Below are 16,794 nucleotides of genomic sequence, written 5' to 3'. Positions count from 1 at the left end.
GCCCACTAGACCAGTTTAGGAAAATCAAAAATAGCAAAAAACGACATAACCAGTATTTAAATGTGAACTAACAGATCATTTCCAAGTGGTATTTATTTAAAGGTTCAGTATAAAGCAAATATCATGCATTTAGTTACAAAGCTCAGAAATTGGCATTATAAATTTAGATGCCCACTAGCAAGTTCTGAAAAACAAATACAAGTTTACTGTGAAAACAGTAACAATTTATTTCCAAGTTGTTATCACACAATTGCTAGTTTACTTTGGGAATGAGGGGTCAATCATGGTAACAATTAAGGAAAAAAGCATTTTACAATACATGTGAGATCTAGAATAAAAAAGCAAAAAACAAACATGCAAAAATACAAGATGGAAGATAAACAATGGAAAATGATAACTAAAACACTCCAACTACACTAGAATAACGTTGAGTTACACGGACTGCACCAAGGTATTCTACAGCAGTTATACAACCATCGATACATGGAATCATAAATTAAAATATTCCTCTTCAAAAATGGATTCCCACGTCGAACCGAAAGCAGCTGAGTGGCGTCTCAGTAGGGCCTGTCCCTGCGCTCCTGGCGATGGTCCCTGGAAGAAACCACGCCCACAGGTCACCATCACACTCCAGCAGCTCTTAGTAGTATATGTGATAAATCATGCACATCATCTTGTGTTTGTATAAAGTACAACCTGCACCGAGACAGGGTACCATTACAAACGTAGCAAGTGTCCTGGCTACGGGCTTCTGGTTTGAGCTCAACACGCACTGTTACGCCTCCAGCTCCTCCTGCTCCTTTACCTCATGTCCATCTTGCCAGGCGGGCCCATCCCTCGGCCGCCTCTGCCGCCCATGGGGGGTCCACCCCTCGGGGCGCCTCTGAAGCCACCTCTGTCCATGCCTCCTCGTCCTCTGAATCCCCCACGGTCACCCACCCAGCCCCCCCTGAACCCAGGGCCGCCTGGGCCTCCTGGGCCCCCAGCGCCGCCGGGCCCGCCACGGTCCATCCCTCTGCCGCCTCGCATGCCCATCCCACCTCTCCCCCGGTCCCCGCCTGCAACACAAGATCTGTCAGTCTGCACCACATGGCTCTACTGACAAACTACACGGTTCAGGGCCGAGACAGAGACCACGGAATCACTCAACACCCATCTGGTCCTACCTGCAGGGGGGAAGGGAGGTCCACCTCCCAGGCCTTCTGGTTTGGGAGCCTTGCACTGGTTGCACTCCATCCTCCAGGCGAAGTTCTGGTTGCCACAGCCACTAAAAATCAGAGCGGAACAGTCAGCATCACGCCTCAGGGAGACCACAACGGGCAGGTAGACGCACTGACGACGGTACGTACGGGTTAGGGCACTCCCAGTCTCCGGCCCTCTGCTGCATGTTACCCCCCGACGGGGCACCCCGACCGCCCATTCCCCGGGGGGCTCCCCGGGGCCCGAAGCCTCCGCGCTCGCCCCCACGGCCCATCATACCTGACACAAAGCACCAGTTAGACATCTGACCCATGACACAAAACCGTTTCATCACTCCGCAAGCCTCCATCCCCTCCACTCGTATACCTCCACGGCCCATCATGCCGTCCCTCATTGGCATGCCCCCTCTCATCCCGCCAATCATGGGCTTACGGCGAGCCATAGAGACCTTCAGCCGGCGGCTCTGGAAGTCCTTGCCTATAATAGAAGAAAAAACATTACACACATATACACACACACACACACACACACACACACACACACACACACACACTAAGATGAGGATCATACCATCAAAGTGCTCCACCGCTGCCTTGGCGCAGAAGGGCTCCTCGTATGATAAGGTAGCGTCTCCCTTGGGTTTGCCGCTGTCCTTGTCGGTGTATATGTTGATAGCTGGCTGTCCCAAACGACGGTTCATCTGAGGGGAAAATATTCTTTTGCATCAGAATTGCCCAGGTTCCAAGGTCACAGGCCATTTTGTGTGCCACAAAAAATAGAATCATAACATTATACACAATATCTAAAGCGGAATATACCTGTATTAACAAGTTTGGCAACATTCAATTACAACAATTATTTTACGGAATGTTACTATGAAGTGCACAACCTAATTCGTGAATGTCGAAAACCTAACAGGTTGAAATAGGACTGATAGCGGATAATGTCAAGACAATTCATTTCCTCACCCTGATTGGTCCAGGGTGCTTGAAGAACTCGGCCATCTCCTCAATGGTGACCGTCTCTGTGAGTCCTGTGATGTAGATGGTGCTGTTCTCAGAGTCATCCTGCTCCTCGGGCCGGCCTGCAGAGGGAACCGCTGTTACAGCCCAAATACAAAGACCAGAGCTCAGCAGGAGCCACCATGGCACAATTTACTAGATTAGGGCCATGGTTTAGAACTTCCCAATATCAGAGAAAAATGTCTGAAAGTTTATGAAATGCTTCATTGATTTTATCAGTTGAGTGCATAACTGTTCACCCTTTGCAAAACAGACGTTGCAGTCCTGTTGTTCATAGACAATCTTGTCACGCAACTCACCCATTTCACGCTCTCCTTCGGTGGGTCCTGAGGTCAATCCGGTCAGGGAGAGAGCAGAGGTAAAGACAGTTAGTGTATAGCCCTTGGTACTGCAGGATCACTCCTTCAGAGCATTGTAACTCAACTCCTTAAAACACCGTTGGCCATTTTGGAAAGATAAAATTAAGGTACCTTATGGTAAACCACATTTCCTCTCAACCGCAATAATTATGAAAAATACCAGACCCTTTTGTAAATAGTCATGTGCAACTTGATATTGCTATAAAACCAAATGTTCTCAAATGAACGAAAGAATCCCAAGTAATTCAATCCTCAATAAACACAATACAAAAAACGAACACTTGTTACCAGTGGAATTCTCTAATTACCATGTCAATTGAAATTCTGAAAACCATTGACACTTGAGAAATGTTTACCCCAAAGATAAAAAGGCATCCAAAGGAACCCAACTATTTCATGATGTGTTGTCAAAAGAAAGTTAAATGTTTGAATACCACAGTATGAAAATACTCAAAGAGCAAGAGAATGTTTGCTCAATAAAAAAAAAAAAAAAAAAAGTACGGTTTGGAATGGACTAACCAGTGTAATACTCGTTAACTTACCACCAGGCTTACTGAAGCCACCTCTGTCTCCAGCGCCGCTATGAGGGGGATAAATGTAGATATGAAGGCGGTATCCCTTTTACAGCCACTTCAAAACCTTGATGCCAGTGGCGTCTCATAGGAAGTAATGATCACAGTTTTAACTATCCCAACTCTCCAAAATGTTATCATTAACACACAACGCTTTTCATTTGGGGAATGTCGACATGTCCAAACGTGCTTCCATCTTGCTAAACTATAACAGTTTCTCTGTGGGTACATCAAGTTCAAAGAATGCTTAACAAAGTTTAATTATGAAAAGGGCAACTAAAATAAAATATATTGGAACATCAGAAACAAATATTTCAGATGCATTGAATCCAGACATTAAACCACTGACTGGGAAGCCTGTATTACCCAATATATTAATTTATGTAAAAGAAACTCAATGCATCAGAAATTTCACAATGCTGTCATCACAATACTCAGGAAAAACAAAAATAGATATAGCATTTTACAGGGTTTGGGTGTTTAACAGTTGTTCAATTTATTGGCCCGCTTTGCTCCGACAAAAACAGAAGAAAAATAAAAAAACATCTTCCTCAGTGGCTGGAATAAAGGCTGATTTAGCTCCCCTCCTGCTGCTTAAGCTGCCGAGAAACCTTTTTACAGTAAAGATGCTTTTAAATGGCTCTCACCGTTACCTGTACGGTATAAACGTAACAAAGCATGTTAAAATAGTGCTCAAACGAATGATCAAACATTTGTATTCCAAACCACAGAAAACATCTTGGCATTGTAATGTGTGACCCACCCTCCCTCATGTTCAATAGTCCAAATATCCCAAATATCAATACATTTTGCATAATTCATGCAGTCAGTTTAATAAACTAGCATTTGAATGTCTTGGTGTTTAAATAAAATAATGTTGTATGTGCATGTCGGACTGTCCACCACAAACTGTAGAGAATAGTAATGGTTATACACCATTGGAAACCAGAAAATCCCAAACCATAAAGGACACAAGTCCGTTGAAGGGGGGACCGCACGTAATAGAGCTAATAGACCACACAAGTTTGCATTTTCTTCTATGAACAAGACCTGAATGGAAGCAGTTTGCTGAAAACCATTTGAGACCATGTTAAGATTTGAAATTAACTCCAAAAAAAAGGTTTTGCGTGTTGCTTTGGGGTGCAAATAAGGTTAAGCTTCCCTCAGAAATATGACCCGTGTCATCTTCTGATCCTCCGGATTAGTGGAACCAAATCACAAACCCTTATGTTGCGCATGTTTTCACCAATAACATCAACATTACTAATTTTAGGTCAGATCCCTGAACTTCTTTGGTATACCGTCAACAAAAGCACTATTGTGAAACTTTAGATACATTTTTTCATGTACCTCAGCTTAAGCTTTTTCTTAATATTTATTCTGATTATATAGCTCTGCAAACCTTTTGTTAGCCCTAGTAAAATCAGGTTGTCCGTTTATATGAACTTTTTTCAAAAGCCTGGGTAGTGAGGGAGTAACTCCAATAAACCAGTAGAAAGTGTTACATGCAACTCCAAATGTAACCCGATTTTCACCAGCTGGCTACAGGTAACCAATATTCGTAATAAGATGTCTGAAGTGCCACGGGAGTGAGAGGACGCACTAGGTTTTAATGCGGTTGGCCACCTATTGCAGAGGTTGTCAACTTTTGAGCAATCCAATATCTCAACCTTAAAGACCAAAAACTCAAATGAGCAAAGTACTAACATTTAATAATTTCTTCCAAGTCAAGGCCACCGTGTCACGGCAGGTGATACGAAGGGGGGGGGAACCTTACTCCCTAAACACCGTCACTCCCGTCATTGGATCATATAATGCCGAGAGATTTGTATTCTGAAATGTTACCCTGGATGCTCAACTATAGCCAACTGCACATTTTAAATGATTATTCGGTACGTTTGTGTTATGGAGTGTGACATGAAATTACCGTTGAAGGCCAACTTGTGTTTGCAAGGATCATTTGTAAAAGTTTACGCTACCCCATTGCATTTCTGATGACAAACTTCATCTTCCCACGTGTTGAATGTACAATGTGATGCACAAATTATGCATGTCAAAGTTAGTAACTAAACTTCTTACCATTGCCATTTTAGATGCAGGGCTGAGCAACTGGCTGCTGTAGTCAATTTGACCAACTTGTAAATTTGGTCTTGAATTAAGAGAATTTCCTCAAACCGTCCCAATCCATCCTACATGGCTTCTGTGGATACGACAGCCTCAGCCCTGATCTAGTGGAGTCAGCCCTGTAGGAGAGAGGCCAGATGAGGAGGAGCAGGACCTACCTCATGCCACGCCCAGGGCCTCCACGCCCCCGATGCATCATGCCACCACGTTCAAATCCCTCCCGGCCGGGGCCCCGGCTCTCTCCGGCCCCTGGGTACCGGGTCGACTCCATGCTGGAGTAGCCAGTGCTGCCCCCCTGGCCATTCTGCCGATAACTACCTGCAGAGGCGGGAACAAGGGGTTAAATCGCGGGCTGAACAGAAAACCACTACTATAGTAGTATACACTTATTTCAGCACAGCCACAAATTCCAAATGTGAATGACGTAATTGGTTGCCTTTGCATCTGTGAACATTAAAAATACTGCCCCTAAGCATTCCCCTTTATGGAAACCTTTTGAGTGGATCAGAATCTGTTAATGCAACACTATCTGCCATGTTTACTGGAAATCAAGGTCTCCCTATTTTATCCCTTTAAAAACGTATGCCATCATTCTGACCTAGGCTCTACATGCATAATCAGTAGGACTTACTGTACTGACTAGACTGGCTGTAACTTGGTGGTCCGCCCTGCTGGCTGTATTGGCTGGGAGGAGGCTGGGTGTAGGAGCCAGAGGCCTGTGGAGGGTACGTTGACGGAGGGGCCTGCTGTTGCTGGGGCTGCTGCTGGTAGCTGCTCTGCTGCTGGCTGTAAGCTCCCTGCTGTGCCGAGTAGCCTGTGGGCTGCTGCTGCTGGCCATACGCCGCTGGCTGAGAGTAGCCACTCTGATTGTAGCTGGAAGGCTGGCTGCTGGCGTTGTAACTAAGAGCGAATAAAGGGGGAAGAAAAACTTGCATTAGAAAGAAGACAGCATAATACATTCCCTTTAATATATAATTCCCCCCCCCCCCCCCCATCATTTGCAACCTCTACAGTGCAGTGGTAGTCAGTGTTTCCTACCTCTGAGGGGCAGTAGGAGCAGCTTGCTGGCCATATCCAGGGTAGGTTGACTGAGCGGTGTAGCCCGGCTGAGAACCATAGGACGGGGCCGCAGCCGGAGCCGCAGCAGCGGGAGTGCTCTCATAACTGCTGGTCCCATAGCTCTGAGCAGACTGGGAGTACCCATGAGTGCTTGACTGGGCAGCCGGATATCCAGCTGCTCAAAGTAAAATAAATCCCAGTGCATTAGACACATACTGTTGACTTTGTTTACCATCCATTTCTGTTGCCTGGTCTTTAAGGAGATTGCGATAAAAAAAAGAAGAAGTGTCCTCACTAGCATTTCCTGACTTCAAAGTAGACACTGAACACTTACTGCTGGCTTAGCAAAACATTTTTAAAAGCAAAACATCAGCTTGAGCCACCAACCTGATGCTGGCTGTCCATAAGAGGAGCCATACTGCTGCTGTTGCTGGGCGTAGCCCCCCGCTGCTGGGGTGGTCTGAGAGTAGCCCGTGTCTGCCGCGGCAGGCTGGGCATACGAGCTGTAGCTCTGCTGGCCATAACCCTGCTACAAACAACAAAAAAAATAGTATACAAAACGTCTTGTGTATTCCAGACTTATTGCCTATTCCAGAAAAATACTCGACGATGTTTTATGTCAAGCGATATTGACACAAATATAGACATACCTGTGCCGACTGTCCGTATCCCTGAGAAGGCTGGGCTGCATAGGAGCCGTACCTGAGGAGAACGTAGATTCATCAGACCACATTAAGTACTGTTGGTATTACGACTTTGAGTTCCATAGTCGACCGGGATCATGAATAACTCACCCCTGCTGGGCCGTGGTCTGGTTGTAGGAACTGTAATCTGCCAAAAAAGAAAAAGAAATGTCTTACGTGAATCGATGATCCACAAACTTCGCGCGTTTTGGCCGCTGCTGCAGCACTAGCTAGTCAGCAAGCACGCTAGGTAGCTAGCACGCAGCTAGCCACATAAGAGGGACAAAGACGGAAGAAATCCCGGCTGCGGTTGATTTAAATGAGGGTCGTGGTTGAACATGTTCGTTCACAAACAATGCACATAATTTCTTCGAACAACAAAAAGTCAAATATTTAGATATCCTCATTTATTTAATAATCATAGACCCAGCCTGGACCGTTGGGCGACGGGCGGATTGTTAGCTAACGAAGGCCTTGAAGTAAGGATACATTATACATACTATTTTGAATTAACGTACTACAACACAATTGATAAATAACATTTAAGTAAAACAAGTTCATATCACAGTCTCTTCTTATCTGACCAAACTGCTGAGATACATGTAATAATTATACTTATTATGAATCCTGTACCCACCTGGAGCAGTCGCCATCTTAGAGCAGAGGGATGTGAGGCTGAGCGCGCGGAGCTCCGGATTTATTGGCTTGACGCTGGCCTCGCGCGATCAAGAATCTCGCGATGAGTCCAGAATCATTAGGCCCAGACGATTTAGTATTATTGAAGATTATATACAAGGTCAGACACCCAGCAAATCATTTGGAATGCAAGAAATTCACTAATTTAACAATATAATAGCAACATTCCAAAGTACTATTGGAGCCATTTGGGGGCGGGACGGGGGGACATTTTCTATCAGTTTGACCATACAAATAACAAAACAATTTTAAGTTGAGAGGACAGCAAAAATTATAGATAAATAATTGGATGAAAAATGATTAATCATTATTGTCCCACTGTAGTTACTGAATTATTTAACATTAATAGCCCATTTATTTACATTAGTAAAATGTTAACAAAGAGAGAGAGAGAGAGAGAGAGAGAGAGAGAGAGAGAGAGAGAGAGAGAGAGAGAGAGAGAGAGAGAGAGAGAGAGAGAGAGAGAGAGAGAGAGAGAGATTATATCTATATCATTTTAAAAAATAAAATATAAGGAAGATAAGAATGTTGTGTCGTTACCCTAGAAAGAGCCCTATATATCTACATGAGTGGGTCCTCTTATGTGGGGGACGCCATGTTGCATCACCATGTTGCTAGCCCAGAACAGACAAAGGGTTCTCGAGAAAATACATTTTCAATCTGCTGGCCCCAAAGGTCCACGCATTTTCATCCACCGGGGAGTTATGCTACAAGTGTCCCAGAGGATGAACCTCTTGGACGTACGCAATTAGCCACTGAAGTTTATGCTATATGAAGAAATTACAATATAATTGTACACACTTCTTATTCCAAGTGTAAAATAATTAAGCAAATGTCAGGTAGATTCCTAAAGTTTAAAATAAATCTTCCGGAAACAGAAGATCCTCTCATGGAATGTCCACCTGTGGAACCGTCTCCCTCCCCCATGGAACCTTAACATTGTCAGAACCTCAGTCTTGGACTAATCATAGACTCAGTGGCCTTCTACTGTTTAATCTTTTTTTCCGTCAACCATCTGTGTTTGATTTCATTTCATTTCATTTGAAAGGGACCATGTGCATCTAAAAACATGAATGTAACTATTTAATGCATTGCACCAGAGTTAGCCTTAGGCTATTTTGCATCTGCAGTTTCTAGGTACATATAAATACAGCACAGATAACTTTATACTGCTGTTGGGTTCAGATTTCGCATACACAAATCCTAACTTAAAACCTCTTCACTCATGTGCCTACTAACAGTGTCCCTCAGCTCTCACTACTGCAAAATCGACCTATTAGCCAACACTAGACATCCCCTGCTGCCAATAGGCAGAGAAGATATTCCATACAAGTTCCTTGTCAGCCCATCTCAACATAACACTGTGCCAGTGTGGTTCTGTGAGGATGATCCCTGATGACTACCAGCTTGCTCATCAGACAGCACCATGTCATCATCAGCAATGCTAATTTACATTCCGTTTTTACATTTTCTGAAAATTATTTGCGTGTAATACTAAAAATGGGACTTAGGGCACCAACTGACATCCTAACCACCCCTGGAAGGAGGGGTACAACCAGCCATGCTTCACAAACTCTCCCACAGTAGGTTTATAGTATTGTTATTGTATGTAAGAAAAACTTGTTTGAATGGTGAATTGTATTGAGTCAATTAAAAATGTGGTGGTTGTGTTTTGGAACTGCTATTCTTGTGATTACATAATTTCCCATGCAAAAATAATGAACGCAGCCTCAGAGAACCTACTGATTTAGTCAGTCCTTAAATCGGTCGTATGTTTTTGTTGTTTTACAAAGAAAAGGTAGGTTTCATCTTCATAGGTTTCATCTTGATTTCTCCAGAAGGATGCTGGAGTAAAACAATAATTTAAACATAACAGAATTCACCAGGTATGAAATGCAAACATTTTAAATGAAATTGGCTTTATTGAAAACACAATATTTCCATGGCAAAAGCCAGGTTCTCTTCCCATGATGATTATGATGACATCTGGCTGCCACCAGTGAATGAATGCATCCTGCTAAGGAGACTCCGAGGGACTCCCCTTGGAGGCTGGACACCAGTAACCAGCCGAGACCTCCTCTCTGACCTAAATCGATGCCCACAACATGGAAGAATCGGGAGAGAACAACAGCCTCCGGGGCTCGGGGCCGGCGGAGGCGGTCTACTTCAAGGTGTTTGTCCTCCTCGATGACGATGACGACGGAGACATGTCGCTGAGGGAGAAGATGATGACGGAAATGTCCTTCATGGACGGCAACATCGCCGACCTAGTGGGCCGGAGGCTGCTGTCTACGTCCAGCGACTTCTTATCCCACGGCAAGGCGGAGCCCTTTTAGCAAGTTAACTCCATTAACTAGTTTCCAAACTCTACGTAAAAACAACAACACATGGGCATCATCAAAGACTTGTTTATGCATGGAGATCAGTCATTTAATGATGTTAAAGGCCTTAAAGGTCCTATGGCATGCTACTTTATGGATGTTAGTGGGCCCCTAATACAGTACTTGAAGAACTTCAGCCTTGGTGCAGAAATACAGCCACTCCGAGCCAGTCCCACAATGAGCTATCCACAAACACGCCGTTTTTTTAGAGGCGGGTCAAGGTGGAGGGTAGGGGTTTGGCCCTGAGCAGCTTGTGGCAACGGTACCATGCGCTCGTGTTTATAGTGGATGCATCGCAATGGCGAGGCGCACAAAGCTTTTGGCCAGGTTCTGTAAATATTCTAGAACACTCCGGGTGCTCCGGTAGGCGACCGGGAGCTCTATATCTAAATAATATCACATTATACGTAGAAATCTATATAATATAATGTATTTTATCTCGGCCAAAAGCTGTGTGCGCCTCCAGACAATATTATGAATCTCAAACGACTGCGTTGGGTTCTCAGGCGTCTCTGGTTCTTCCACTTCCACATCAATCTGAAGTAGACTGAACCGCGACATGGAGGAGAAAGGGATTGTTTCCCGCGATTGTTGACTGAGATTGTCTCCCGCTGGAGCCCCGCTGCCGATTCATATTTCAAGAACAGCAATAGGCACAATTTTCATCATGCAATTTATTTTATTTATCTATTTGTTTATTTGACAGGGACAGTGCATACTATTGAACATTTATGTAAATTTGCCAGATTTAGCCAGAAGGCTAGTTTCCATCTGCAGCCTTGGCCAGTTGTTATAATAGGCTCCCTAAAAAGCAAATAACAAGCAAATAACAGGAAATAAAAAAACAAAACATTAACTTAGATAAAAGCAACAGATAAAACCTTCAGTAGTTCAAGCCATAAAACCCATAAAGCATGCAGGACAAACAAGAGTCAATCAAAAGAAAAAAGTAGACTATGACTTATAGGAACTTCAGATGTGTTAGACATCGAGGCAGTAGCCCCCTTAGTCAGGTTCATTATGTTTGGATTTGAACTTCCGTTGGCTTTTTGTGGAGAGTATGAAAACTATACATTTTTGAAAACCTCATAGTATAAGCAATCAGAAAAAACAAATGTTTCCATTTGCCTCAAGTCCTATATGGCCGCCATCTTGGATTTTACAAAATGGCTGCCGTGAAAAAGGTTTTCGTCGATATCTCTGCTTCTAAATAACCTAGTGTAGTGGCTTTTTGCCAAGATCAAAAGGCCACTATAGGAGCGGGGTAGACGACGCGCAATCCAAAGAACAAAGTAGGCAATCCGATCCGAAGTTCAATCAAAAATGCTTTATTAGATAAAGCTTCAAACAAAATGATTCTTCTTGCTAACTATACTTATTTGCCAACATTTGCGAATATTTGCGATTGTTTGTGGTCAAAAAACTGTCCCGCTTCCCCGTCTTACTCTCGTTTGTGTTACCGTCCCGCAGGTGAATTAATTCCCTTTAATTAGCTGAATAACTGCAATAATAGAACTGACCTACTGGGGGAGCGAGACAGAATACAAACTCAAATTAACCATAGATTATAAATTATTATTGTTTCCATTTCATTATTGCCATACTTCCGTTATGGCTCCAACATACCGGCCCCTAATTGTTGACGCGGTAGCAAGACAATTAATCAATTAAATAAGGAGCCAAAATAAACAATTTCATAAATAGACAAACACAGCATACACTTCATAGCCCATCAGAGTCCATAGATCATAATTTCTCGTAATCCATAGTTCGTTATAATCCAATCCTTGGGAAGAAAAAAGTAATCCATGGAACAAAAAAGTAATCCTTTGGGGAAAAGTAATCCTTGGAAATCCATGCATGTATTCATGGGCAATGAGGGGTTCAAAAGTCAATGAAATGTGTGCGTGCCGTGCATGTATGGGAAATGAGAAACTCAAGGTTCAGGGGGTATGTGTGCAGGTGTGTGTTTCTGTTCACAATCACGACTCCATCACACTCAATCACCTGCCTCCAGGAGCAGGCAGAGCTTGTCAATGGGTCGCTGCAGGATGCTACTCTTGGTTTTCACCAAGCTACTCCGAACGAGCCCTCCTGGCCCAGGCAGTGCCTTCACCACACGGCCCATGAGCCATGTGGTGAAGGCAGCTGGTAGTGTCCATTTTTGAGAACAAAGGAATTACATGCCATCGTCACCTTTTATCCTCATCCGATGTTTCTTCCTTTTCATCATACTCCTTTTCGCAGAAGTCGTGGTTGTACTGCGTAAGGAGAAGGTCCTTGAGATTGGAGACCGATATTCGATTGGCTAACACCACGCTGGGTCCAAGTTCGACAGCAGAGCAAGAGAGTGGACCATTTACCACCCATCCAAACAGTGTCTTGACTGCATATGGGCCATTGCCTTCGCTATTTATTATTTCCCAGGGTTCCATTGCCTTAGGAACATCGATCCCAATCAGCAGTTCGATATCCGCATCGATTTCGTCCAGCTGTATCCGGCTCAGGTAAGGCCATCTTTCAAGATCCTTTTTGGTGGGTATATTTTCTTTGGAGACAGGAATCTCGTCCTGCATGTAAACCTTTGGTAGATTAAGATATGTGCTACCATCCAAGTGACTCATCTCCAATCCTGATATCTCGTAAGTCCTAACAGGCCTTTCCTGACCCATGGTTCTTAGGAGAATTGTTGTTTTGCGAGCCTTTGGACTCAACTGCCTCATTAAGTTCTCGGTGCAGAATGACGCAGAGCTGCCAGGGTCAAGGAAAGCGAAGGTTGAGATGAACCCATTTCCTTTATCAACCTTGATTTTGACAGGAACAATGGCAAGCGCAAGGTTCTTACCGGCCCCAGTTGATTCACCTGCTGATACAAGGGCACTGTTGACAGTTGTTCTTCTTTCAGCTGGGCTGGACGTTGGCTGATGTTCCAGGTTTGTGTTTTCAATGTTCTCTATATGCAGTATGGTTGGGTGAGTCCTTTTACACTTGTCACATGTCAGCCGTCTCCTGCAGTTCTTGCTCATATGACCTCTTAGCAGACATCCAAAACAATAGCCATTCATTTTCAGAAAGTCTACCTTTTCTTTGTGTGTATGGGCTTTAAACTTTGGGCAATCAATGAGTGCATGTTTGGCTTCGCAGAAATTGCATGAAGAAGCAGGATTGATACATTGAAGCTGTTGCTTAAAGGTCCAACTTGGTGTATTTGAAGGTACGATGCTGTCTTCTTCATTAGATGGTTCCACTATGGTCGCAAAGCTGCTGCCTCTGTTCCTGGGTGACTTGGGAACAACTGCTTGGTTCCTTGTAACTATCCCCCTGATAGGGGGGTTGTGGTCTTGTATATCCTCAAACAGTGGATCCAGGAGTATTTTTGCTTGCCTTTCCATGAATTCCACCAGGTTATGGAATCTAGCTCTGCCCTTCGTTCTCTGTAAAGTGTCATAGGCTGTTGTTCGCCATCTTTCTCGCTTTGGAAATTATCAACCTTAAATTTGATGGCATATCGAGCTCTTCCATATACTCTAAGCTTCTCATTGCATTACAACATCCTCTTAGATACAGCACATAGGCATAGAGCCCATTTCCATCATCAGCTCTGACTGCTGTCCAATTTAAAGCCTTCTCCATATAGGCGTTGGTTATTTTAATTTCATCCCCAAAGTGCTCCTCTAGTAGCCGCTTGGCTTCGACATATCCATTACGCGCGTCCATGTGGAGACAGCTGCGCACAAGGCTCCTTGGCTGGCCTGATGTGTACTGTTCCAGAAAGTAGAGTGTCTTGACTGCTACTAGTTTTATCTTCAATGACGTGTTCAAATGCCCTCATGAAAACATGGTAATTTAGCGGGTCACCATCAAATGCTGTGATCTCCCTAGCCGGTAGCAAGGCTACTTTTTGCTGCGTGATAATGAGTTCAGCAAGATTTCCTTGACCTTTTATCACCGTGCTGAGGTTATCATGAGTTTCATGACTGTGGCTTAATACATCCGTGATGCGTATTCTTGAAGGCTTAGATTGCTTTATTGGAGCCTGAGGGCTACGTTGGCTCTGTACATTTTGACTAAAGCCAAAGGTTTCAACAGTGTTCTGGAGAGGCGTTTTGGGTACTGCACCCATTCTCATGAACTCCACTGGTGAGACTTCAGGATCCATTAAGTCAATGGTCTTCAATTTGCTGGCTTCAAAATAATCGTTCATTGCATCCTGTTGAGTTTCCTCATCCATATCCATTTGCAGAACTTTTATTTTAGCAGCCGATGCTGCAATTTCTGTGTCCAGCTCCATTCGTTCCAATCTTGCTTTCAGTTCAGCTTCTTGAAGTTTTAGAGCCTGTTTTTCCTTTAATGCTGCCGCTCGGGTCAGCAGAGCCGCATTCTCAGCAGCTGCTTTTTTACATGCAGATGACACCGAGGATTGAGCCCTTGATCCTTTTGATTTTCGAGACACATTGGAAATACTGTCAAGGGGATTGATCCTTGATTGAGCCATTTGTTCGCCTTTCCACACTTTGACCTCTTTCTCAAAGTATTTGAAATTTGTTATTCGTGGCTCATACCAGTCCACATGATTCTCTTCTCTCTCCTCCATTGATAGGAGCTTTTGCACAGAATGATGAACATTTTTAAAATCAATAACAGCTTGAATAAATGTTTCCACACCTTCCTCCACAATATCCACATTTCCATCATCAATGATCAACGTGTAGTGACTACATTATGGGTTTGTGTTCCCCTCTTACTGATCGAGTGGGAGGGAACTGGTTAGGAGTCACGGGGGCTTGGGGGGACGCGTTAGAGTGTTGCACGCGAGATCTAGCCATGCACTGTGACTGATTGTTCTGATCTGTTTTATTGGATTAAACAGTTATAATTAAGATGCCTACGTCCTCCTTTTCCTCCGGCACTACACTGGTGACCCCGACGTTCGTTTTTGTTATTTATTTGTTTACAAAAACAAAGAACACTGCGATTCTCAACATGGCCGCCCGAGGAAGACGTTCACGGAGGTAGACATCACCGTCTCCTGTCAGGATGACGCAGGCCGTGCGCACCCCCACTCTTAAACTGCCGGAGTTCTGGGACTCAACGCCTGCTGCATGGTTCGCTATAGTGGAGGCACATTTCAATAAAAGCGACGTTACCGACGACGACGACGACGACCGGTACAACCATGCTGTGGCTATGTTGGGCAGCTCCACCGCAGCGCGTGTGGTGGGATTTCTCTCCGCCCCCCCGACGACAAACAAATATGAGCGCCTCAAGGCCCTGCTACTGGAGACATTTGAGCTTTCCACCGCAGAGAGGGTGCGCCGCTTATTTGACGTGTTGGACTTGGGTGATGAGAGGCCCTCTGCACGTATGGAGAGGATGCTAAACCTGCTCGGTGCAGAAGACCCCATGATCCTCTTCACGGAGCTGTTTATGCGCACGCTGCCAGCTTAGGTCAGGATGGCGCTGGCTAACACCACCATCGTTGGACCCCGCGCCCTGGCCAGGGAGGCGGACCAGTTCGTCTTGGCCATGCCTCAACGGTCCCCCGACCTGCTTGCTCCCGCGGCTGCCACGCCACCGGACCGTCGCAGGAGGGCGAAGGACGACGCCGGACCCTCTGGCCAGCAGGGTAACGCTGCGTGCCATTGTTTCTACCACGCCAATTTTGGCGCCAAGGCCAAACGTTGCCGCTCGCCCTGCTCCTTTGGACGGACGGGAAACGGCAGGGCCGGCGCTCAGTAGTAGCCCTGAGCGCTGGTGTCACCAACAGGCTGCTCCTCATCCAAGACACCGTCTCCGGTCGCAGATTCCTCTGTGACACAGGTGCCCAGTGGAGCATCATTCCGTCAGGGGGATCGGAGGTGGCGAAGGGGGAGCACGGCCCGCAGTTGGTGGGTGCGGACGGCACGCCTATCCGTTCCTATGGCACTAGAGCGGTGGACGTGTGCTTCGGAGGGCAACGCTTTACCTGGGATTTTGTCGTCGCAGCTGTTACATTTCCCCTCCTTGGCGCAGATTTTCTGTGCGCCCATAACCTGTTAGTGGACGTGTGGAACAGGCGCCTGGTGAACTCACAGACTTTCGCTTCATTCGCCTGTACGCAGGGGGAGGCGGTCTACAACGGGTTGTCCAACACGCTCGCTGAAAGTGACCAGTACCTTCAGCTGCTGGCAGAATTCCCTGACCTTACAAGGCCCACCTTCTCCGCGCCCACGGTGAAGTACAGAGTGGAGCACCACATCGAGACCAATGGGCCTCCCCTCAACGCCAGAGCCAGGCGCCTCAACCCGGAGAAGCTGTCCGTCGCCAGGGCAGAGTTCGCGCACATGGAGCAGGTGGGCATCGTTCAACGCTCGAACAGCCCCTGGGCGTCTCCCCTGTACATCGTCCCTAAGCCAGACGGTTGGTGGCGCCCATGTGGGGACTACCGCCGCCTCAACGACGCGTCCAAGCCTGACCGCTACCCGGTCCCGCATATCCAGGACTTTTCAGCGCACCTGGCTGGCAAACGCATCTTCTCCAAGGTAGACCTGGTACGAGGGTACCATCAGGTCCCGGTGCCCCCAGAGGACGTCCCTAAGACAGCCGTCGTCACCCCCTTCGGTCTCTTCGAGTTTCTGCGGATGCCCTTCGGCCTGAGGAACGCGGCGCAGACCTTCCAACGCCTCATGCACTCGGTGCTCCAGGACCTGCCCTTCCTC

The 16,794-nt window shown here is 45.7% G+C and overlaps 1 protein-coding gene across 6 annotated transcripts; it reads right to left on the bottom strand.

The window, feature by feature from the left end:
* Positions 1–55: 55 nt before the first annotated feature.
* On the bottom strand, positions 56–7,750 carry ewsr1b (EWS RNA-binding protein 1b). Of its 6 annotated transcripts, none has more exons than XM_030359396.1 (16): positions 7,657–7,750; positions 7,131–7,167; positions 6,987–7,038; positions 6,724–6,865; positions 6,316–6,511; positions 5,909–6,177; positions 5,436–5,595; positions 3,124–3,161; positions 2,522–2,548; positions 2,169–2,299; positions 1,771–1,900; positions 1,567–1,677; positions 1,350–1,479; positions 1,167–1,267; positions 806–1,058; positions 56–594 (listed from the first exon to the last, which is right to left on the bottom strand). In XM_030359396.1, the coding sequence occupies exons 1-16, from the start codon at positions 7,670–7,672 to the stop codon at positions 558–560; spliced, it is 1,830 nt and encodes a 609-aa protein (XP_030215256.1). In that variant the 5' UTR covers positions 7,673–7,750; the 3' UTR covers positions 56–557. The 6 variants fall into 6 exon arrangements, with proteins under 6 accessions (XP_030215256.1, XP_030215258.1, XP_030215260.1 ...); XM_030359398.1 differs by having other exon boundaries at positions 5,918–6,177; XM_030359400.1 differs by having other exon boundaries at positions 2,169–2,284; positions 5,918–6,177.
* Between the last annotated feature and the right edge of the window lie 9,044 nt (positions 7,751–16,794).

This window comes from Gadus morhua, chromosome 6, assembly GCF_902167405.1.
Source record: "Gadus morhua chromosome 6, gadMor3.0, whole genome shotgun sequence".
Classification (NCBI taxonomy): domain Eukaryota; kingdom Metazoa; phylum Chordata; class Actinopteri; order Gadiformes; family Gadidae; genus Gadus; species Gadus morhua.
Note: the sequence above shows the minus strand (reverse complement) of the source record. Positions and strands in the feature narration are given on the sequence as shown.

Bases quoted from the DNA above. Each gene is read 5' to 3' on its own strand.
- ewsr1b (XM_030359396.1), bottom strand. The intron at 7,039-7,130 runs GTGAGTTATTCA...CGTTCTCCTCAG, and splicing joins CAGACCACGGCCCAGCAGGG to GTACGGCTCCTATGCAGCCC. The intron at 1,059-1,166 runs GTAGGACCAGAT...CTTGTGTTGCAG, and splicing joins ACCTCCCTTCCCCCCTGCAG to GCGGGGACCGGGGGAGAGGT.